Below are 23957 nucleotides of genomic sequence, written 5' to 3' on the forward strand. Positions count from 1 at the left end.
AGTTTGTTTTATTTCTAAAAGACAGTAAGTTATAGGATTTGGAAATAAAATGAAAATACTATTAGTGGGGAAAGATGTAGAGTATCCATACAATGAATCAACTATACTTTTTTTTCCAAATAATTATATCAATTTGAATAGTATCACAAGGAGATGTAACACAATAGAAACAAATACCTTCCCTGAGGAAAAGAAAATTTTGTTACGTCAAGAAAAAAAAACATGCTAAAATGATAGTGATCATAAAAAGGAAATGATAAGCAACAGTAATGTCTCAAATATGAAAGTTATGCGACTCATTTTTACAATCTAATCACTGTCTTATCACAGTCAATTCAGGTAATCAGAAGCCTAAGCTTCAATTTTTTGAGAGAGGTTTCCCTTAATCAGCTGCCTTAACGCACGGATCACATCTTTGTTTCTTAGACTGTAGATCAATGGGTTCAGCATGGGACTTAAAAATGTATAAAAAACTGCAAAGATTTTAGATTCCTCCACAGATTTCTCAGAAGGGGGCCTTAAGTACATGCAGAAGAGGGTCCCATAGAATGCAACAACAGTAGTCAAGTGGGAACCACAGGTAGAAAAGGCTTTGCGCCTTCCTTCAGCTGAGCGCATCCTCAGGATGGCTGAAATAATGAAAAGGTAAGACAGGAGAATGATGAAGAGAGAGCTGGAGAGGGTAAAACCTGCGACTACAAACATTGCCATCTTTTTAACAGAAGGGTCAGAGCAGGCCAACATAATGAGAGGAGGGTCAGCACAGTAGAAATGGTTGATCTCCAAAGGACCACAGAAGGACAAGTGAAAAGTCAGCAGTGTCTGTGACAGTCCATTCAGGAAACCATAGACATAAGTGACCATGACAAGAGACATACAGATGTTCTTGGACATCCTGGTAGTATAATGCAAAGGGCTGCAAATGGCTACATAGCGATCCAGTGCCATAGATGCAAGGATGTAAAATTCAGTGATCACCAGGGCAATGAACAGCAGACACTGGGTGAAGCAGCCTGCATAGGAGATGGTCTTCAGGTCAGAGAGGAAATCATACAACATGTTGGGGCTCACATTAGAAGAGTAGCAAATATCTACAAAGGAGAGGTGACTCAGGAAGAAGTACATGGGGGTTTGGAGGTGGGAATTGGTCCTGATGAGCACAATCATGCAGAGATTTCCTGTCAGAGTAACCAGGTAGATAACCAGAAACACCCCAAATAGGATCTTCTCTAACAGTGGGTCATCTGTGAGTCCCAAAAGGATAAATTCTGTCATGACAGTGACATTTACAGAAGACATTTTCTTATTCTCTACCTTTTGAAACAGAAAGTGACAAAGAAATTGAGTTCTGCCTGATCCAGGATGAGTATCTATTTGGTCCATTTTATCAAACAAATATCTTCACATCCCTGTGTCCATGTCTCATTCCAGCAAGTACATGGAAATATTTCTGTGATGTTACTATTTTTCTTCTTTGAATAATACTTCTATTTAAGCACATACACACATATACACTTACATACATATCTTTGAGTAAGTAGTTATATCTTATTTGATAATTAAAATTGTTTCAAAAGTCACAACATTGAAAATCACACATCTATGAAAAGGTGCACTGGTATCATTCTGATCAGTAAATTAAAAAGTATTTTATCTAGATCCCTACAGCTCAATATCATAATGTTTTAAATAGAAAATAAAAAAGAAACATGTTCAGGGCAGCACATTTACCCAAATTCTGCAGTTGTTTGGATTAATTTATCATAATACATTTAATTAAATCATTCATCTCTTGATTAGTTAGGAGATAAAGAATTAATAGTAATTAACCCCCTTATATGATGTGAAACAGATATGCCACAATATCACTTAAAATCACATGCTATATAGATTAATATATGTTGCTTGCATTCAACTGGCATTTCATTAAAATACTTATGTTTGAATTATGTATTTTATAGATACTTAGTAGGAAAATGTATGTATGGACTTGTTGTTCTCATATTTTTCTGCAACTAGCAATTGCATAAAAAAAATCATTGTTAATGGAAGCAAATAAATGTCAGTGTCCCTTAACTGTTAGCTAGAATCATGTTTATTCATTTCATTGTAAAAACAACATATAATAAATAATTGTGATTAAAAAGTGTTCCATAAACCTGTCTTTATTTAATAGCATACACATATTTTGGAAGCATTAATGTGAAAATTGATTTTTATTAATTCCATGAAATATTAGCATTAGAAAAAACTGAAAATATCTGCGATTTTGAATGAAATGTTATAAAACATTTGTAGTACACTATGCTCCATGTAGAGGACCAAACTTATTTTCAAATATAAGTAAATGAATGTAAAAAATAACCTACCTGTAAAAACGTACTCATCACATTTTGGAAAAAAAATCAATAACTACTTATATAAAATGTATGATGTGGTATATTCCCGGATGTATTTTTAAGATAATTTCAACAACTAATTAAAATTATGTTTGTTCCTCCAGGGATTAATCTTAATTTGGTGCTTTGAGGTCCTCAAATTTTCTCTGAGGCTGTCATATCTATTTAGTGTCTACATAACCTACTAGGAAATGAAAGTGTGACATCATTAACACAGAAAAATTGGCCATCATGTAAACGTTATGGAGAGAGAAAAATGTGTGATTTAAATTTTATATATTTAGACATTAAAATGAAATTTACTATGTCTCTATGAATATTGTATTAAGTTCACTCAAGAAAGTTGAAAATTAGGAAAGTGAAATCAATGAAAAATTTCAGAAGTACTACATAATCAAGGTAAATAATAAGTTTCAGATATGATGAGAGATAGAGTTTCTGTTGTAGTTAGCCATTATGAATTTAATCAGTATCTTTTTCCCATGAGTTATCAACATTCTAGGAATCAATGACTGTTCAGAACTCCATGATCATAAATAAAATTGATGACACTAAAAGTTAATATCAGTCATAATAATCTGAGTCAAAATTTCATCAACCTTACTTATTCAGAAACATTATGGGAATTTTTTTAAAAAATAAAAATATAGCATCTATATATTTAGCAATCCTACTTCTTGGAATCCTTCCAAAACACAAACACATTTATATATATTTATATATATATATATATATATACACTTATATTCAATACAGCCTTGTATATAATAGACGGAGTATGTAAAAAACTCAATATCCATCAGATAGGCTAAATGGATAAAGAAATTATAGCATCTATATATAATAGAAAACTATATGGCCTTAGAAAAAAGTTTAAATTATGCGACTTAGTGCAGTAGAATTTGAGTATGAGAGCACACATACACTGGATTAAAGTGTTATATAGTTTGCAATAGTCTCCACCGCCAAAAAAATTAAAAAACAAAACAAAAACAACATCTGCCCAGCAGCTTCACAATAGCTGAGAGGGTTCTGATTGGTAATTTAAGGGGTTGCCTGGGAGGGGGTGAAATAACAGAGATTCAGCAACAGGAGAAGCTGGAAGAAGATGCAGTGGAGGGTGACAGATAAGAGACAGCATGTATGCAGAGGCTGTTTAGCTTAGAAGTCACACATAGTAATTAAGGCCTTACAATAAAGCTTCATGTCTCCAGAAATTTGACTGCTGTGGGTCATTTCCTCGCTTTTATCCTGATATCCTCAGACCTGCTTGCCTAACGGGCCTGCAGGCACCATCCATCCAACTCCAACATCCACTACCATCAAGGACTCTATAACTAATATTTTATATAACACACAGGTAATCTGGTCTGACCTGTGAGGTTATGTAAGCTTCAGGAGGTTTAAGAGAACCATATATCATGTGGGTGGAAAGAAGTGTTGTACTCAAAAAAAAAAAAGATAATACGTTACAGAAGATTATGGAGTATGAAATCAGGTTGATCATCTATAATATATCTATATACCCCAATCACATAAAACCTTTATTCTATAGCGAATGGTATATGTGGTGGGAATGAGGGGAAATGCTTTGTTTATTAAATATAATGGTCAGGAAGTCTCTCCTCTGAGACAATTTAGGCTCTTTCTCTGTCTGGACAGTTTCTGAGTTACCTCATTATTTACAGCAGTTACTTTTGGACTAGACCAAATCATTGAGCTAGTAGAGGAGATTCTCCACAGAAGCATTTTGGCCAAATAGGATACTCTATTAATCATCCTCAGGTTTCTGCTAAATGCTCTGTCCTGATTACAATACAGAACTGCTTCTTTGGAATGAGAAATTATAAACAATAAAAGCCATTTACAAGTATAAGGTGAACCCTTCCCCTAACTTCTATTTTTTCCTAACCCCTTCTTATGTTATGTAAACACACACCTGGATTACAAGGATCTTCCCCCACCATGGTAGGTGGATTTCCACATATAAAGAAAGGAGTCTGCTGGTGGCTGGGGAGAGAGCTCATGAGGGGAAGAGATGGGATATGGAGCACAGAGAGAGCTTGACAAAAAATGAGCTCATGGCAGAGAGACTCATGGCAGAGAAAAGCTGTGAGAAATAAAGCGAGCTGACTCCAATGAGTATCTTTGCTGACTGCTGTGTATTATTTTTCCACCACTATCCTGCTTGGTCAGACCCATCAGCCTAAGGTATTAGAAACATGGTACTTGGGCGGCCTCACCCAACACTTGGACTTTATTTATTTCATTTTTTTTTTATTATTCTACACACAAGATGCAGTTGTGCCTCACCCCTTGATCTAGTGCAAATCACTAGCCTTCTTTTTATACAGACTGTATGTCTAGATTAATCTTTAATTTTTACGTTTCAGTAAACTGCTGATCAGGGACCCAGCACCAGAGAGCATCTTTTTTTGTTTGTTTGTTTGTTTTTGTTTTTGTTTTTTGGGCCACACCCGGCAATGCTCAGGGGTTACTCCTGGCTGTCTGCTCAGAAATAGCTCCTGACAGGCACGGGGGACCATATGGGACACCGGGATTCGAACCAACTACGTTTGGTCCTGGATCGGCTGCTTGCAAGGCAAACACCGCTGTGCTATCTCTCCGGGCCCTCCAGAGAGCATCTTATTAAAAACAATACGTCATGGGAGAAGAAAAATTTCTGGATGTCCTATTTTGAAACAAGGAAACAGATAGTATCAAAAAGATGACTTCACATTACAAAACAGATTACTAAATTGTAGGATGAGGAAGTGAGGGGAACAATGAAGAGATGGAATAAAAATAACACAATTAGAATGGTGGAGTGCCTGATAAGTCTCACAAACTGTGTTCATTAACTCTAATGAGTTTAAAAGCTGCACACATTTAGCTATCATAACCATGTTATCTAAATTATAATTTTTAAGTCTTAATAGCTTTGGGGCCAAAGCAATAGCACAATGGCTAGGGCATTTACCTTGCACACAGTCAACCCAGGTTTGATCCCTGGCATCCCATATGGTCTCCTGAGCCTGCCAGAAGGGGTTTTTGAGGGTGTACCCCCTCAAAAAAAAGACTTAATAGCTTAAATATAATTCAAAAGTATTCATTTTACTTCTCTCTGATTCAAACAGATGAGCATACTTGGGGCCGGTGAGGTGGCGCTAGAGGTAAGATGTCTGCCTTGCAAGTGCTAGCCAAGGAAGGACCAAGGTTTGATCCCCCAGCGTCCCATATGGTCCCCCCAAGCCAGGGGCGATTTCTGAGTGCTTAGCCAGGAGTAACCCCTGAGCATCAAACGGGTGTGGCCCGAAAAAACCAAAAAAAAAAAAAAAAAAAGAAAAAAGAAAAGATAAGCATACTTATGAAAGTTAATACTGAAGTATTTTATTTAAAAAATAAAACAAAAATCACAAGTAAGGTGTGTTTTTTTTTAATATTTTGGATTAATACAAACCAAAGCTTAAAGATTGAAAAAGCTGAGGTCTTCCTCAAATCAGTTCTACAATAGAATTTGGGGAATGGGGTACAGTAATGTTAAGGATTAAATACAGAAAGTTCTCTAGTTGTCTCCATATTTTCTTTATTATTTCCCCATATCATATAGCCTAGCAGGGGTCTTCAAACTATAGCCCGCGGGCCACATATTGTATTTATTCCCATTTTGTTTCTTCACTTCTAAATAAGATATATGCAGTGTGCATATAAATTAGTTCATAATTTTTGTTTTTACTATAATCTGCTCCTCTGAAGGACAGTGAACTGGCCCCCTGTTTAAAAAGTTTGAGGACCCGTGGTAGAGGAAAGTTTAGGTAGAAGATTAGATGGGAGGGGAAAGAAGGAGTTTTAGAGAAGAAAGAAGAAATTAAAAGAAAAGTTTTATATAGAGAATAAATTTTGTGAAGGGAAATCATTAGTGTTTTCTCTATAGATAAGGAACCCAGAGACTTTTAGCTTAGCTAGATGTTAACAATTACCTTTCTATCTAGTTTATCACATAAATTGTACTTTCTTTGACATCAGATGCACTGAATATCTGCATAAGCGAAGCTGGTGATATTTATATTAGGTAATGTGATTGTAAAGTAAAAAAATTTCAAATTGAGAAAATATAAAAAAATAAAAATTGCTGCATTTGTTAAATTTAATCAAAATGTGCTACAAGTCTGTGTTCTAAATTTTCCTGATATTCATTTCTGAAATTAGACTCTGAAGAACAGTTTAAATTAATTCATTTATAATTCTCACATAAATACCAAGAAGTTTCTGACTTCAGTTTTATAAAAAAAAAAAAAAGAATTTTAGAGGAATTACAGGGGACCTGATGATATAGCTCAACACATGCTTTATATCTTTATATATATATCAAATATAACTATATTTAACTATATGTATGGCCTTGGGTTCAATTCCCAATATCAAAAAAGGGAAAAATTTATATAAATATAAATATATATATATTTATATATATATATATATAGGCTTAGTAAATAAAACTTTTCATTCTGAGTGCTAAAGGGAGGTTCTAACAATTTGAGTATCTCTACTCATAAATTTAACACAAAGTAGCATCCTTTCTATGGTATGAATAACATTACTGCCTACATTAGAAATTTTTAATTAAATGAGCAGTGTGTATGCAAGAACTTAGCTTTATCAAGTTAATTACAATGAACTGCACTTGATGTGATAAGAGTGAACCATTTCTGATCATTTATGACTCAACTTTTACTATCAGTACACACACTCACACACACATACACACACAGGAATTATTTCAGGAAATAATCTTTAAATTGCAAATAGTGCAATTTTCTCAAAAGTAGGTCTAGTTTAAGTGTTTATGTAAAATAATATTTTGAATAACAATAATAATATAATTTATAATATTCCATAATATTCAGAAGATCTCTGAGCATAGAAAACTTCATAGTATTTGTTTGAATTAAATTTTGTTTTACACTGAATACTCTTGCCATATGTTATATTTATTTTATATAATATAGAAGATACCGAATATAGAAATATAACATTTCTATTAAAATGATTTTAAAAAGACCACTCAACTTGTTATCAAAAGAATATAGCACTATACCTCCAGATAATTCAACTATGATATAATAATATTTTCTCCCATCATTGACATTTAAAATTTTTGAATTGTGTCATCACTAGGAGATTTTTGTGGGGTATGGAGTATCAAACACAGATAGGTTATGTACAAGACAAGGGCTAACATGCTGTACTATTGCTTCATCCTCTCTCTATATATGACTTTTTGAAATTGTGATTATTGAATACTTCAGTTCCAGATATTAGTTGCAATAGTCTTTTTTCTACTATTCTATACCTTCAATTGAACTAACTCTTAAATTTAAAATATCTGTGATGTCATACTGGGATGACATAATATAAGAAGGTAGATATTTAAAAGAAGCTTTATTTCTCAGATGCTGACAATTCTCTAGAAAATATTATATTGTAGTTATTATTGAATTCTTTTGACTAAGTGCTAGGTGGAAGTAGCTGTATCTATAGAATTGGAAGCACAGATATAAGTCACTGATTACTCTACTATTCTCTCTGAGGGAATCAAAATTAAGATACCAAAATATGAAGACCTCTCTAGAGAAATAATTAATATAAGGGACAAAAAGCCCAATAAGTAAAAAATCATATGCATGTCAGATATAGTGTCTCTAGAGATGAATGAAAGAGAATACCATAACAATGAAGTTTTTTTTATCTAGAACTATAGATTACCCAGATCTAACTAGTTCAAACCATTTTGTGTTCACATCTGTCAGGAACAAACAATTCTACTGGGAAATTATCTTTGTTAGAAAATATTCTAGCCAATCCAATTGAAAACTTTTAATTTACCCTAATCAAGTTGCTGCTTGAAGCTAATGTTTTAGAGACATGGAGTTGATCTTTCCTTCACTCTTTCAGTTTAAACTGCTAACAATTACGAAGAATATAGTTATAACATTTATCTTCCAACACAATAAAAAATTATCTTTTTAGCTTCTGTGATAAATGGTGTTCTTAGTATGAGAATCTCCCTAATATTTACCCTAAAGTTTGTTCTCACTGTTCTTTCTGAGGTTTAGCTTATTTCCCAACTTCAGCAACTCAAACCTCTGGACCTCTAAAAAGACTTAGTAAAGTAGCAATGTCTTGTACCCAATTCATTCCTCTGCACCTACTCTGACTGAGAGAAGTCCTCATCACTATGCTTCTGTCACTTGTACACACCACCATCCAATTATGGGGCATCCGAGAAAGAAAACAAAGTCACCTCTCCTGCCCTTCAATCTTTCTCTGTACTATCTTTCCCCTAGGTTTTGTATCTATGAACAGGAAGTTAAAATACAATATATGCTTATTAACAAACATATAAACCCATGGAGCAAGTGACATTTAAACGGAAATAGTGTCCACATCCGCCAGCATGTCTGGGATATGAGATTACAACTCCATTGTTGTGCAAAATGGTTCATGACAGATGAAAATAGAATGAGGTTGAATTGATGTAATTGTGGTCCTTTCTAAATTCCATCAAAGCCATAAATTCTCTTGCATTGTTAATTCTAAGATCAACATTAAAGAGAGGTTTGTTTTAAAAAAGTTTACGAAAAGAGGCTTTAACCTCCTTGTTCCTCAGACTATAGATAAGTGGATTTAACATGGGGATAACCACTGTGTAAAACACAGATACGACTTTGTCTTGGTCCATCGAATAGCTGGAGCTGGGGCGCAGATACATGAATAGGATTGTGCCAAAAAAGATGGTGACTGCCATCAAGTGAGAAGCACAGGTGGAGAAGGCTTTGTGTCTCCCCTCAGCAGAGCGGATCCTCAAGATGGCAATCAGGATGTAGAGATAAGAAATGAGAATGGTCAGCAGGCAGCTCAGTTCATTGAAACTGGCAAAAGCAAAAATGACGATTTCATTGACATGTGTGTCAGAGCAGGAGAGTTTCAGGAGGGGCGGCGTGTCACAGAAAAAGTGATTGATGATATTTGAGCCGCAGAAAGACAGTTGGAAGGTGAGGGCAGTATGAATAGCAGCATTTACAAATCCTGCAAAATACGTGGCCAACACAAGTAGAACATTGATCTGGGGAGACATAGTGACTGTGTAAAGGAGAGGCTTGCAAATGGCCACGTACCGGTCATAGGCCATCACAGCTAGCAGGAAGCCCTCAATCCCAGCAAAAGAGCCAAAAAAGAAGAATTGTGTGGCACATCCATTAAATGAGATAACTGGGTTCTTTACCCAGAAATTCACCAACATGTTAGGAACAATGACAGTAGAATAACAGAAGTCAACAAGAGACAAGTTACTGAGGAAAAAGTACATTGGTGTATGGAGATGTGAATCAATCTTGATTAATAAGATCATGCCTAGATTTCCAAACAAAGTTATCATATAGATGATTAGAAACACTACAAAAAGAATCCACTGAAGTTCTGGATGATCCCTGAATCCCAGTAGAATAAATTCAATGACTGTAGTATGGTTACTCATATTTTTTTCCCTCAGAATAGCTGATTCATTGTCTGATATAAAAAAAATAGAGAGAGAGAAATTATACCAAAAATACCAGAAAAAGTTAAACAATTATTCCCTTTTGTGAGGTATTTTGATACTTCTATAATATTCCAAGTGTATCTGCATTAAAATGCATCATTTTTATTACAGTCAAATTTTATTGAGTTCAGAAACTTACTTCACTTTAAAATAAATATGCATATCTGCAAGTGAAGTCTATAGAGTGATGACTGCTTATTCAGATCAAGCTCTACCTCTCAAATTTTCTTTTCCTTTGATTCTAATGATATATACCCTGCACAAAATAAATTCATATCCCTGTTGGCAGGTAAATTTTAATAGGGTCAAACATATTAGTTATATCCAGTTTTATTTTACTTGTCTTCTCTGAGTCTTTTAATGGAAATTTAATGGAAATTGTTCTTGCTGCACTCATCAGGATTAGTAATGTTACCAAATCTAGTGAAAATTCTCAGAAATGAAATTTGTAATATTTTAATAACATGCAGAGTTTATTCTTTCCTTCTTATTAGAACACTTTTATTTCTAATCTTAAAGGATAGCAGACTTGAACATTTTTCTTACCTTATAGATTTCACCTTCTCTTTTCTGATTATTCCTCTTCTATGACTCAGTGTGGAAGTAGCCAAGAGTTTAACACTTGCTCTTATATTTCTGTTTATATTACCTTGGTAATGTTGTTCAAGTAACAGCTACATATGTGTAATGCTTGAATTTGTATTTCTATTCCAAAACTTTTTCCAAACCATAATCTTCACATTTAAGTGCTTGCTCTCATACCACATCAATACCAAAAATAACTCCACAGGTACCAAAATTGAATTCTTCATTCCTATACCCTTTTCTCATGTGTCAATGACATCTATAGTTCTACTTGCTAAGATGAAATTAAAGCATCAAATAAGTGCTAGAGAATCCATCTTTATAGCACATTTTATTACAAGCTTATCAGATAGACTACTGACAATGCCTTCAAAATATCTATACAAATATGCCAACTACTCACTACAATATCATTTCTACTAGTAATGTATAAACCAGCATCATATTTATCTAAATTGCTAGAATCCCCTTCCATATTCTAGTCTTTTGTAAATTTGAAGCAAGGTTATGATTGCCATAATAGCCTTATGTATTCTACTCTTTTGTAAATATGAGAAAGCTCATTAACAATATTCTGTCCCCAAACCACACACTCCACCAGAAGACCTGTTTCTCTCCATCATTAGTTCAGCTGCCCAATTACCACCTCAGATATCTCAGCTGAGGTTAGTTCAGTTCTGTAGACCAGTTATCCCTTATGTTGCCTTTGACCATTTGTTGTTCCCTTACTATGCTTCTTAATATTCCACATATGAGAGTCCATTATGTATTTGTCTCCTGACTACTGCATTCAACATGATACTCACAAGATCCATTCGTGGAGGGGCAAAGTACAGAATTTCATTTTTTTTCTTCATAGTCTAATAATATTTTATCTCATATATTTAACACAATTTCTTTATCCAGTCTTCTAACTCTTTCATTTGAAGTTAGCTAAAATTCTGTCCTTAAAGGTAACCATCACTAAAACTTTACATTTTTAGAACTCTGTTTTCCAGACACACACATATATATATACACACACAAACAAACACTTTATTAAGTTTTTATAAGTAATTATATGTGTATCATATGTACAATCTAATTATAATTGTGAATATTTTTTCAAATATATCATTTTAATATGTGCACATAGTAACAAATATGTCATGTATTTATACATAAATTTAATTCGCAGTTGTCAAGAACATACATAAGCACTTATATGGTGTACATTCATCCATTTAGGTATATTTACATGCATATGCTGAATATAAAATTGTATCTATTATTAACATCATAAATTCTCTATTCTCAAAAAATTATATTTATTTGGTAACATTAAATCCAATATTATAGACATAATGATACAGTCTTGATTGCTTAAAGGAACATTTTAGTGCTCTTAAAAAACTTCTACATCTGAAATAATTTGATACAGACTAAGTAATCTTACCTTTTTTTCCCTTAAAAATATCTAATAGAAACGATAGTATTTATTAGGTTATTGTACTAGTTTTTTTTAAAAAAATAGAATTTATCTGTCTTGAGACATAAAATTTTAAGTGGTCAAAAAAGAGAAATAAAAATGATATAAGAAAATAAAAATGACATAAAAGTATCCACTATGACCATTTAAAATAAGGCAAATCATTCAACAGTGCCTAGAAAATGCCGCTTCTGATCGCAAGACTTAGGGTCAGCCTTATGTATGATCATTCCCTAGAGATTTAATCTCTGAAAAACACTGAAAATCTAAAGTCTAAACTGCATGATTATATGAATTTGTTTTTTTAACTAAGATGATTGTGCTTTATCTTCCCCAGTGAACCGTTCAGACCCTGGAGAGTCAACAGCGCTTAGAGATGTTCAAACAGTATCCCATGATGCTGAGACTCCATGAGGCACTACGCTGAAATTAAATAGTACAAGTTTGACAGATCGTTTCTCAAAACTTCAGAATCCCATTTAAGCTGTGATCTCAAAGATTTCTGCTAAAGACGTTGCTCATTCAGTTCATTAATGAATTTATCCAATAAATGTTTATTAAATGTATTTTAAGGAGCAGACCATATTTTTGTACTGGTAGAAGTGGCAGCAAGATTTATCTTGTCTGTTCCTTCAGTGTGCAGTTTAGAGTTTCAGGGAAACAGCTATTGCAGTGAAATGGAAAATTCAAGTCAAAAACGTTTTACTGTGGAATAAATTTGGTCATAATTTGAATTCACATTATATGAATATGCAGAGGTTTGGGGCTTATGTTTTTTGTATGAGGGGTCATATCTAGTGTTATTACTTCTAAATCTGCACTCAGGCCACCATATAGAATGCTGGGGATTAAGAAGAACCAGGGACGTGTAAAATAGGCAATTTATCAACTATGCTATCTCTCCGGTCCTAGTGTGCAGAGGTTTTTAAATCAGCCAAGAAAAAAAATTGAGAGAAAGAAAAATACAGAGTGTAGTATATTTTTCCTCTACAATAAGCACTTTAAATAAAAAAAAATAGGGTAAAGAAGCAACTTTCACTAAATTGGGAATATTTGGAGTTAGATGGGTGGAATAAAATCAAAGAATTGTAGGTGATAAGGAATTAATCAATATGGAATCTCAGTTAGGCATGACTGAAATGTGGATTGAAGGTATCCAGAACAATGATAAAATACCCACTTTTTTGTGGGGGCCCACACCAGGTTATGCTCAGGTGTTACTCCTGTCTATGTGCTCAGAAATCTTTCCTGGCTTGGGGGACATTATGAGACGCCCGGAGGATCAATCCAAGGTCCATCCTAGGTTAGCACTTGTAAGGCAAATGCCCTAACGCTGCACTATTGCTCCAGCCCCCAAAATACCCACTTTTTTAAAGATTGATAAATAAGATGCAATATAGGTTAGCAGATAAATTAGAATAAAACGTAGGAAAGGGGCCAGAGCAAAAGCACAACGGTAGGGTGTTTGCCTTGCAAGAGGCCAATTTGGGAGTGATCCATGTTCAATCCCTAGCATCCAGTATGGTCCCCTGAGCTTGCCAGGAGCGATTTCCAAAAGCAGAGCCAGGAGTAACCCCTGAGCACTTCTGAGTGTAGTCTAAAAAAAAAAAAAAAAAAAAAAAAAAAAAACAAATAAAAAATATGTAAGGAAAAGGCCAGATATGCTACAGTGTTAAATGCCTGTTAAAGAAATCTTGGTTTCTATATATAGAAAGATGGGAGGACTATCCATGGTAGTCAGGAATTTTTATCACCTCTTTTTATGATATCTGATAAATTATTAAATACGATGCCATCTCACTTGAAATGAGAGAACAGGTCTTCTCCCTCCTGTTCTGTAGTAGTTAACAAAATTGACAGAATTGGAATCTACCTTATTCCAAATCACACATTCTCTTTCCACACATCTTATTTTATAAAGTAGGTGGTTTCTCCTTTTTCTCTATCAGTAACTATCCCTGCCCTACAATCTGTATATTGGATAATTTAATTAGGTAACTGTTACAAAATTTTGGAAAGGAAGAGATAAAATTTAAAGTACCTTAATCACTCGTCTCAAAGTATGTCTAATTTTTGTTTTGTTTTTGTTTTGGGGCCATACTGGTGACTCTCAGGGATTACTCCTGGCTGTGCATTCAGAAGTCACCCCTGACTTCTGACCATATGGGATGTCTGAATCAAACCTTGGTATGTCCTAGATTATTCATGTGCAAGGCAAACACCCTACCACTTGTGCCACCTTCTCGCCCCTCCTCAAAGTATTTCTATTATTTTACTAAACCCTATTATCATTATGGTGCACAAATAATAATTGAAAGACTTCTTTTGTGTAACTCTATGGCTAACTTAACATTCATGTGAGTACAAGGATGCTATTACTTATAGTCAATGCCGTAAAGCAGCCCAATTTTTCTTTCACAAATTTTTTCAGTTTTCAGGTATGTATAGATAAAACCCAGTTGAGTATTATGCAATTGTTCCAATAGACTGAAACTTTCGTAGTTCAGAGAATCTGTCCTTCCAAAGAAGGAACACCATCTCAAATTGGTCATTCTGGGAACACAACTTGTTGCCTTTGCACAATTTATGATATATCTGAAGTAACATCTAAAATTTAGAGATCCAGGTGAGATTGACTGAGTTCCAATTACATCAGAATGTATCCTACTTTCCTCACTCACAGGCATTATTCTTCGTAATATTTTGCCACAAACTTCTTGTACTCAAAATATATTTGTCTAGATCACAATAAATGATTATGAGGTATACATAATAAAAACTAAAAAGAATGAAATTTATTTTACTGAATTAACTGACATTTAAATTCAGTTAGCGTTATCAGATTCCACTGGGAAGATTCATCATATAAACATAGTAGATACCACTTTGAAGATTTGTAATAATATAGACTTATGACCATACCATTAAGACATTTGAGTATTAAAATGTACAATTTGTCATAATTAAGTCACTTGTGTATTAAAATGTACACTTTGTCTCAACTGTCTACTATAACAGAAAATGGTTAAGCAATCCAGCAATAAAATTATTCAAAAACCATTTTCTTTTGCATAAAAGGATAATGTTCAATGTAGTAATTTACAGCATGTTTTTCCTCAATATCTTCTTTAGGGCTCCTTTTACATCCTTATTTTTCAAACTATAGATGAGAGGGTTTAACATGGGTATCACAACTGTATAAAAGACAGAAACAATCTTGTCTTGCTCCATTGAGTAACTAGATGTTGGACGCAAATACATGAAAAGAATTGTTCCAAAAAATATGGTGACAGCCATGAGATGGGAGGCACAGGTAGAGAAGGCTTTATATCTTCCCTCTGTTGAGCGCATTCTCAAAATGGCAATTAGAATACAAAGGTAGGAAATGAGGACAATCAAAACACAACTAATGACATTAAAACTGGAGAAAGCCATGATCACAATGCCATTGATGTGAGTATCAGAACAAGACAGTTTGAGTAATGGTGGGGTGTCACAGTAAAAATGGTTGATCCTATTAGAGTCACAAAAAGACAATCTGAAAGTCATCCCTGTGTGTATGGCAGCATTCCCAAAACCTGCTAAGAAGGAGATTGCTACTAATAAAAAACAAACTCTTCCAGACATGAGAACTGGGTATAGAAGAGGATTCCAAATGGCTGCATAGCGGTCATATGCCATCATAGCCAATAGAAAACATTCTGTTCCCAGGAAGGAGCCAAAGAAATAGAACTGGGCTGCACATCCGTTAAAAGAAATGGCCTTATTCTCACTCACAAGGTTTACCAGCATCTTAGGAGTCACAGAAGAGGAATATGAAGCATCAACAAAAGAGAGACTGCTGAGAAAGAAGTACATGGGAGTGTGAAGAGAAGGATCAATCTTAATTAATATGATCATGCCTAAATTACCCACCATAGTAGCAATATAGATTAAAAGAAACAATACAAAGAGGACAATTTGCAAATCTGGATTATCAGACAACCCCAAGAGGATGAATTCTATCACTTCTGTATGATTCCTGTGTTCGACCTCTTTCATATATCTGGTCATTTGAGCTGCAGTCCTAGAAATGAAACAAAATATAAAATGTGCTCAGATAACAGTTAAAACATCATCTAATTGACAGGTACACATCTGCTAACAGAATCATGCGAAGTGAAAAAATGTGTTTTGAACTTGATGTCAAATTAAAAGACATAATATCTACATCTAAATTTCATTTATAGTATAGTGACTTAAACCCCAATCTTAAAATCACTTCTAGAATTTATTATTAATTGGCTATATAAAAGTAGTCTATATTCAAGTGTAATGTTCTTAAGTACTTCAAATTTTAAAAGGTATTTGAGATAATAACATACCCTCTAGACACAATTCTTGAGAGAAATTGAAAACAAATTCAGTCCACTGATTATTCTTCCACAGTACCGAGGTGAATAAAAATATTGGAATTTGTAAAACTAATTAACAAAAAAAATGAGTTGTATCCTGCAGAAGCATAGAAATCTTTAAAAAAAATGATGACTGGGGAAAGAACAAGATATTCTTGTTAACTTGTCATAGTTTCAAGAAAAAAAATATGCTTTTTTATAGATGTATCACCACCTACAAAAACGGTCAGTTAGATTTAATCATTTCAACTCTTGATATTAGTACAATGAGATTGAAGGCTTAATAGAAATCCCAATCTAGTCTTTTACACGAAACATGACTGTGAAAATCCCTAAGAGTGAAGATTTATATGAACACCACAAACTAAAACACAGCAATACCAGAATGAAGAATCTATACATTGCTGTAAAGAATCTGGGGAATAAATTAACATCAAGTCAATTGAATGCAAACAAGATTCATCCACTCTAATAATGGAATAAATGTACATAACAAAAAAAAAAGAAAAGAATAGATGAATAAAATAGATTTTTCAAATAAGGGTTCAGGCAAGAGACACAGTAGAATTCTTCATGTCTGCTTTAACTAAGTGCCAACCCTTCCAAGAAAGTTACTTGGTATAGCTGAAGAAAAAAAAGGTGAGCAATCAGTTCTACTCTTGCAGATACTGCCAACTACAGAAATGTCTACACATAATATTTACCACTTGATTTCCATTAGGACAGAAGTGAAATAACCTTACCAAAATAACCTTACTCAACCAAAATGTGTTGAGCATTGCTGTACTATCAAAATGTCATTTTATTGTCACAAGTCACCTCAAATCAGTAAAAGGCATATCGATGTCAATCTAAGATCATTAGTAACATTATATTTATTACCTGAGAATGAAATATAAGATTCTTAGATGATCAGGGGTAGATCTGGAGCTAGAAAATAGGTCTTGGGAGCCGATTTATGTCTTTCTCAACACAGCATTGTCTCCTCACTAGTTCAACCTAGTTGAACTAGTGCAACCTAGTTCATTTTCATTTAAATGATCTTTCTCTTTGCACAACAAAGAAAAGCTCTCCAGGAGGAACTAAAAAGAAAGAATTTTTCACTTTCACTAATAATCCAAAAGCTTTGAAAATATTATGTTATCACAAGTAATACAGACTGCCAATTCTTTTGTACCTCAGACAGGCTACAATAAACAATTCTGATGACTAAAAATAATGAGTAAAATGAGTCTAGAATTTCTGTGCTCTATAAACAATGGATTAATATATTTTCCTACAGTTTTATTTAAATCCAGTGATGTAGGCAACAGTATTAATGTCTTCTTTAGTTTTATTTTAAGTTCTCCTTTATTTTGGTCCAAGTTGATCATGCTCAGGACTTTTTTGTGGCACTCTGCCCAGAGATCAATTCTGGCATTCCTCAGGGGATCAGATCTAAATCATTGTCAGCCTCAATGAAAGCAAGGCCCTAACCGAGTGTGCTATCACTTCTGCGCTCCTTTTTTTTTTTTTTTTTTTTTTGCATAAAAAATGAAAGATACCTCATGAAATTATTGAATCTTACCCAAAATTAGCCTAATGAAAATTTATACACAGCAAATACAACTCTAATCCTCTCTCTTCTTCTTCTCTTTCTCTCTAATTCTCTCTCTCTTCTCTCTCTCTCTCTTTTGGGTCACACCCAGCAGCACTCAGGAGTTATTCCTGGCTCCTCACTCAGAAATCGCCCCCAGCAGGCTCCAGGGACCATATGGGATGCCGGGATTCGAACCACCGTCCTTCTGCATACAAGGCAAACACCTTGCCTTCAGGCTATCTCTCCGGTCCCTAATTCTCTAAGTATTTGATTATTTATAATGAATCATTATAAATGTGAGCACGAACATATGGAGACATCCTTCATCTTCATTAAAATCTAGAATAATGAGCGACCAGAGTGGTTGTGTAGCAGTAGGGCGTTGGCCTTGCATGTGGAAGGTGACCTAGGACAGACCGCAGTCCTTTGTCTGGGGTTCCATAGGGTCCCCCAAGCCAGAAAGGATTTCTGAGCACATAGCCAGGAGTAAACCCTGAGCGTCACCAGGTGTGCCTCCCCAAAACAAAACAAAACAAAAAACCCTAGAATAATGATAATTATTTAAAATGAATTGTAAAGTGAAATATTTGCATGTCTTATAAACATATTGATGCAAATTCTTTTCCTTAACACTTCCATTAATTTTCATAATTAACAATACTTTAGTTGCTTTATATTATGCTGCTTTAATTGACATGTTTCTATCAACCTCTACTTTGACATTTATATTCTGGCTTCTCTGAAACATTCCCCTACCTATGAAGAGATTTTATATTTAACCTTGTAGTTCAGAGATTATTTATATGTGTTTTCAATTATACAAAATCTTAAAAGTAATTATATGACTTTCTGAGATAAAACTAATGTTTCAAAAGACATTAAATTCACTCAGACCTCTCAAATACTCACAAATATTGTGATAATAAAAATGAACAAAGCATTCATCTAAAATACTTACTCAGCTACTGGTTGATTTTGAGATTTGGGGCTTAGGATGATTTCAAAGCAAATGTAATTTATTTTCTCTAGGTCAATATATTACATACACAAAATACTTTACATAGTTTCTTTACCTTTTTATTTAATGTATAATTTGTTAATATAATTCACTAAATGATCATTTAAATATTTTATATTTAATTTCATCCCCAAATAACTTCTTTGAGCTTTTTTATTTTTTAATCTGTTTACTTACATGCTTATTCAATGACCAAACTTTCTATAAAATGTAAAAACTAAACAAAATAATATAAGTCTTCATAAAATACTCACTGTAATTCTCCCAGATTAAATGATATTAGATAGTTGGAATTTCAGACTATATGGGTCTGAAATATGAAATATGAAATATTGCTGCCAATTATTATTAATTGTCTACTCTAGCTTATAGACAAGACTTCAGAATAAGCATCCAGATTTATTTTAAATTGCATATATTTCTTGTTCTGTTGCCTCTGGGAATTGTAACACACGAGTCACCACTTTACTCCTCTGATTTCTTCTCACTGAAGCTACAAAAATCGCATGTACCTTTTTTCTCTCATTTACTCTGAGCCCAGGGGAAAATCCATTCTTGTTACATTTTCCAACCATCATTAACATTCTTTTCATAACTCCCCTGATAATTGCTGTTCTGATCTCCTTGGGAGCATTAAAAGAGTACACAAAATTGCAAGATAATTTTATCTGCAGTTTTATGTTCAAGGATTTTAAGCAAAATAAGAAATTATACTCCCTGGATTGTGATGAGGATCGGCTGGTGGAGATGTCCAGAGGTAGAAGAACTCAGGCAGTTTGGGTTCAAAATCCTTACTCTGTGCTTCACAGCTTGTTTGATTATAGATATTACACTGATGTCTTCGTGTTTTAGCTTTTTACAAGACTAATTGATAATATGAACACCTAGTTCATACGATGACTTTTAATAAATAACTAAACACAAATTAATACATAAAATACACATGAAATGATTAACAGATGTTTCCTTCCATGCTCCAATTTTCTTCCCTACTATTCAGAGTCAAAAGTATTTATTAACCTATGTAATTTATATTTATAAAGTTCATCATTTGTCCAGATATAACTCTCATATAAAACACAGAGTGGGGAAGCGTGAGGTGAAGAAGGAAATTTGCCTTCCATTTGCCCTATCGAGGCTCAATTCCTGGCATACATATGATTCCTGAAGCCATGCCAGGACTGATCTCTGAGCACAGAGTAAGAAGTAAGTCATGATCATCATCAATGATGGCATCAAAAACAATTAATTAATTTATTAATTAATTAAAAAGGTCTAACATGTATCAATAATTGATAATAACTTATATCATCTATGCTCTTTTATGAGATGATTTTTTCTCAACATCAAATAGTATAATTTTCACTACATACTTATTGTTTATAAGACTTAGTAGCAATAAATCAGTAATACTAAATTAAGTGTAACTGGAATAAAATGGAATTTAGAAAATTTAAGTCACTCTGAAGTCATTCGCAGTGAACTTTGAATAGATGGATGTTAAGACATAAAAGGATAATAGACTTGAAACAACTGGGCAGCAAAAGGATCAGTGGTAGGTCCCAGTCAGCCTTGGCAATGAAACAGGAAATCTCAAAGAGCTTCAGATTGAGAGCTCATGTCCAGGTGTCTCCTGAGTGTTTATACAGGAAGGCACTAGATTATAAATTATCTCTGTATCACCAAGAGGAAAACTATCAAAATTTAGGCAGATTGCAGTTAATCTTCACTTTAAATCTGAGAAGTTGCATTGGACACAGAGCTGTGACATTAGTAGCATAAGGGATAAACTATTGCAATGGGTATTTGATAGTGAATATAGAACTCTAAAGTCAGGGCTGGAGAGATGGCATGGAGGTGAGGCATTTGCCTTTCATGCAGAAGGATGGTGGTTCGAATCCCGGCATCCCATATGGTCCCCTGTACCTGCCAGGGAAGATCTCTGAGCATAGAGCCAGGAGTAACGCCTGAGCACTGCTGGGTATGACCCAAAAACTCAAAAACCAAAAAAAAAAAAAAAAAAAGAACTCTAAAGTCAAATAAGCAAGAAACTAGCATTCATTCACTGAGCATCTGAGGTAGCGCTAGTAAAAATGTTATCTTCCCTCTAGCTGAGCCTACTTATTGGCAAAAATTATGAAAAATGGTAGGAACCAATTAAGTCATTCCGCTCCATGATTAAAACTGAAAAATATAGAGAAAAGTAAAAATTACAACAAGTATTACCACAAGCTAACTGTTCTCTTAAACATATGTGAGCACACATTGAGTATAAGCTGCATAAACTGGAACCTAGCAAAGTAACTTTTCAAATAGCTATTGGAGTTCAGAAATGGAATTCAAATATATATATATATATAAATATATATATATATATATATATTTCCTTACTCTAGAATGCACATCATTAACCAGTTTGCATCATTGCAGTATGCAAGTAGTTGGAAAATATTCTCTGCTGGATATGGAGAAGTGTTGAATATTCTCTTTCAAATATTAACTACAAAATTATGTGTAGCTTCCTAAGTGCTCTCTGAATATGTTCGCCTACCTTGTGAATAACATATGTGATAAGTATGATCATTTATTTTATTTGCCAATGTGACAGCTAAATAAAGATAATCCTAAATGGCTCATAAGATATTTCTGGAGACCTTATGACAGGATCCCCACAAGAGACCCATTTAATTAAAGATGATTCATCCTCACAGTATGGGTGGAAACTGTCCAATCTGATGAGAGTCTAGATACCAATAAAATAACAAAGAAATTCTCTGTTTGAACTAAAACATACATCTTATAATGCCTTGGAAAATCATTCTTCTGGGTCTTTGAGTTTTGTACAAAGAAAGATTTAAGTCATGATCTCCCATTCTACCCATTTCTCAGGCATTTGGATTCAGACTAAACAATGAAAAAAAAAGTAAAATAAAAGACCCTCCATAGTCCTTTCATTTTTTGGATGTTGCTCCATTCAGGGGGAAAATGAACTCTCACTTTCTCTCTCTGATGCTTTTAAAATATAACATCTTTATTTGAGCACCATGATTACAAACATGTTTGTAGTTGGGTTTCAATCATAAAAAAGAACATACCCCTTTACCAGTGCAACATTCCCTTCACCAGTGGTCCCCCATCTCAACCTCCCCATGCCCTGCCTGTATTTGAGTCAGGCATTCTACTTCTCTCACTCATTAACATTGTCATGATAGTTGTTGGTGTAGTTATTTCTCTAACTGCACACAGCACTCTGACACTTTTTTAAACGATCATTTCTATCACAAATCAAAATTTAAGAATATGAATTAAAAAAGACAAGATCCTGTCATATGTTGTCTGTAAGTAATCAATTTTGATTAATGGATACACCTGGGATGAAAATAAAAACGTTAAAATTTATACTGCATGAATGTTTATATTAATTTCTTTACATTTTTTCATGAATTTCTCTTTTTTTTTAATTTGGCCAACTAATATGAATTGACTATGAACTATATGCTAGATATATGCTAGGGGCTATGGTTTTGGCAGTAAATCAAAAGCATACCAGATAGTTTATATAGGGCTGAAATTACTAAGTATGTTCTTGTTATCAAGAAATTCACAGTCTAGTTTAATGTAGTACTTTTATTTGTAATTGACATCTTTTCTTATTGTAGTTTAGGTAACATGTTTATAATAGTATCAATGTTTTGGTTTAGATATACAAAGTTAATGTACTTTTAACACCACTGAACTACCCAAGACCACCGACTTATACTTGCCAATACTCTACATAATGTCCACTACAAAAATAAAAATTCCACCATATCCCAAGCTCACTTCCCTGTCAACATCCAACACCTCCAGGTCATATTTTTATTGGCCATATCTTAGAGTATTTTCGTTGGGGACTGGTTAATCTCTTGATTTGCTTCTTTATACTTTCTTCATGAGTGAGAGATCAACCACTTCACTTATGACTTTCTCTAATTCCACCCCAAGTTGTAGAAAATTATAAAGTTTTGTCTTTACTTAAGATGAAAAAATATATCAGGTCAAATAAAATTTATAAATTAAATTCTTTTAAAATGTATAAGCAACATATTGTAATTTCTCACTCATTTTCATTTTTCACAACTAAAAATGAAAACAAATGAATATGCCATCATGTGAAATAAAAAATAAGTAATGCATGTAATTGTTAATTTAATCCTATTTTAGTATTTTTGTTTGTCTGTCTGTTTGATTTTGGTTTTTGGGCCATACCCAGTGGCACTCAGGGATTACTCATGGCTCCTTGCTCAAAAAATTGCTTCTGGCATGCTCGGGGGACCATATGGGAACCTGGGGATTGAACCTGGATCTGTCCTTGATTGGCAGCATGCAAGGCAAATGCCCTATTGCTATGCTATCACTCTGGTCCCCTAGTTTAGTATTTTAATACTATCCTTCACCTATTTTCACACAACTGTTTATCATGGTATAAAATATTAAAAATTTTAATAAAGTCCCCTAGATATTTTCCTGAAATAAGAATCTTTACCCTACTGATAACATTCTTCTCACCTTCTAATCAAAGAATATATACCTCATGCCCAGCTGAATTTCAGAAATGTCATTCTGTCTCTACCAAGTCTGTTTCATTGTTCTTGGAAAAGCTAAATTATTCTAATTTGTTCACGTTATCATAAAACTTTAGGGTATTCACTTTACCTGGAACCAAAGGCAATATTAGCATCAGAAAAAAATCCAGCAATGTCATATGTGAAAATGAATTGCAGAAACTTTAGAAAATAAGCATTTTAATCATTTATTTTCCTTTATATCAAACTATGCCACCATACCGGATAAAAATCTTAGTAATTGGCTTTGTTAAGTTTTCTATGCTTGTCCCTTATGTAACATTTAAACTTGAGTTAATCATTACAACTA

At 33.7% G+C, this 23957-nt stretch overlaps 3 protein-coding genes across 3 annotated transcripts; all 3 read right to left on the reverse strand.

Annotated features, from left to right (window-relative positions):
• Nucleotides 1-351: 351 nt before the first annotated feature.
• Nucleotides 352-1302, reverse strand: LOC126018701 (olfactory receptor 5M10-like). The gene has a single exon (XM_049780798.1). It carries the CDS (start codon nucleotides 1297-1299, stop codon nucleotides 352-354), a length of 948 nt encoding a protein of 315 aa, XP_049636755.1. The 5' UTR covers nucleotides 1300-1302.
• A 7722-nt stretch (nucleotides 1303-9024) lies between these two features.
• Nucleotides 9025-9936, reverse strand: LOC126017816 (olfactory receptor 1020-like). The gene has a single exon (XM_049779870.1). The coding sequence runs from the start codon at nucleotides 9934-9936 to the stop codon at nucleotides 9025-9027; it is 912 nt and encodes a 303-aa protein (XP_049635827.1).
• Nucleotides 9937-15151: 5215 nt separating this feature from the next.
• LOC126017712 (olfactory receptor 5AP2) lies at nucleotides 15152-16105 on the reverse strand. The gene has a single exon (XM_049779764.1). It carries the CDS (start codon nucleotides 16103-16105, stop codon nucleotides 15152-15154), a length of 954 nt encoding a protein of 317 aa, XP_049635721.1.
• Nucleotides 16106-23957: the final 7852 nt, after the last annotated feature.

Source organism: Suncus etruscus, chromosome 9, assembly GCF_024139225.1.
Source record: "Suncus etruscus isolate mSunEtr1 chromosome 9, mSunEtr1.pri.cur, whole genome shotgun sequence".
NCBI classification, from domain to species: Eukaryota; Metazoa; Chordata; class Mammalia; order Eulipotyphla; family Soricidae; genus Suncus; species Suncus etruscus.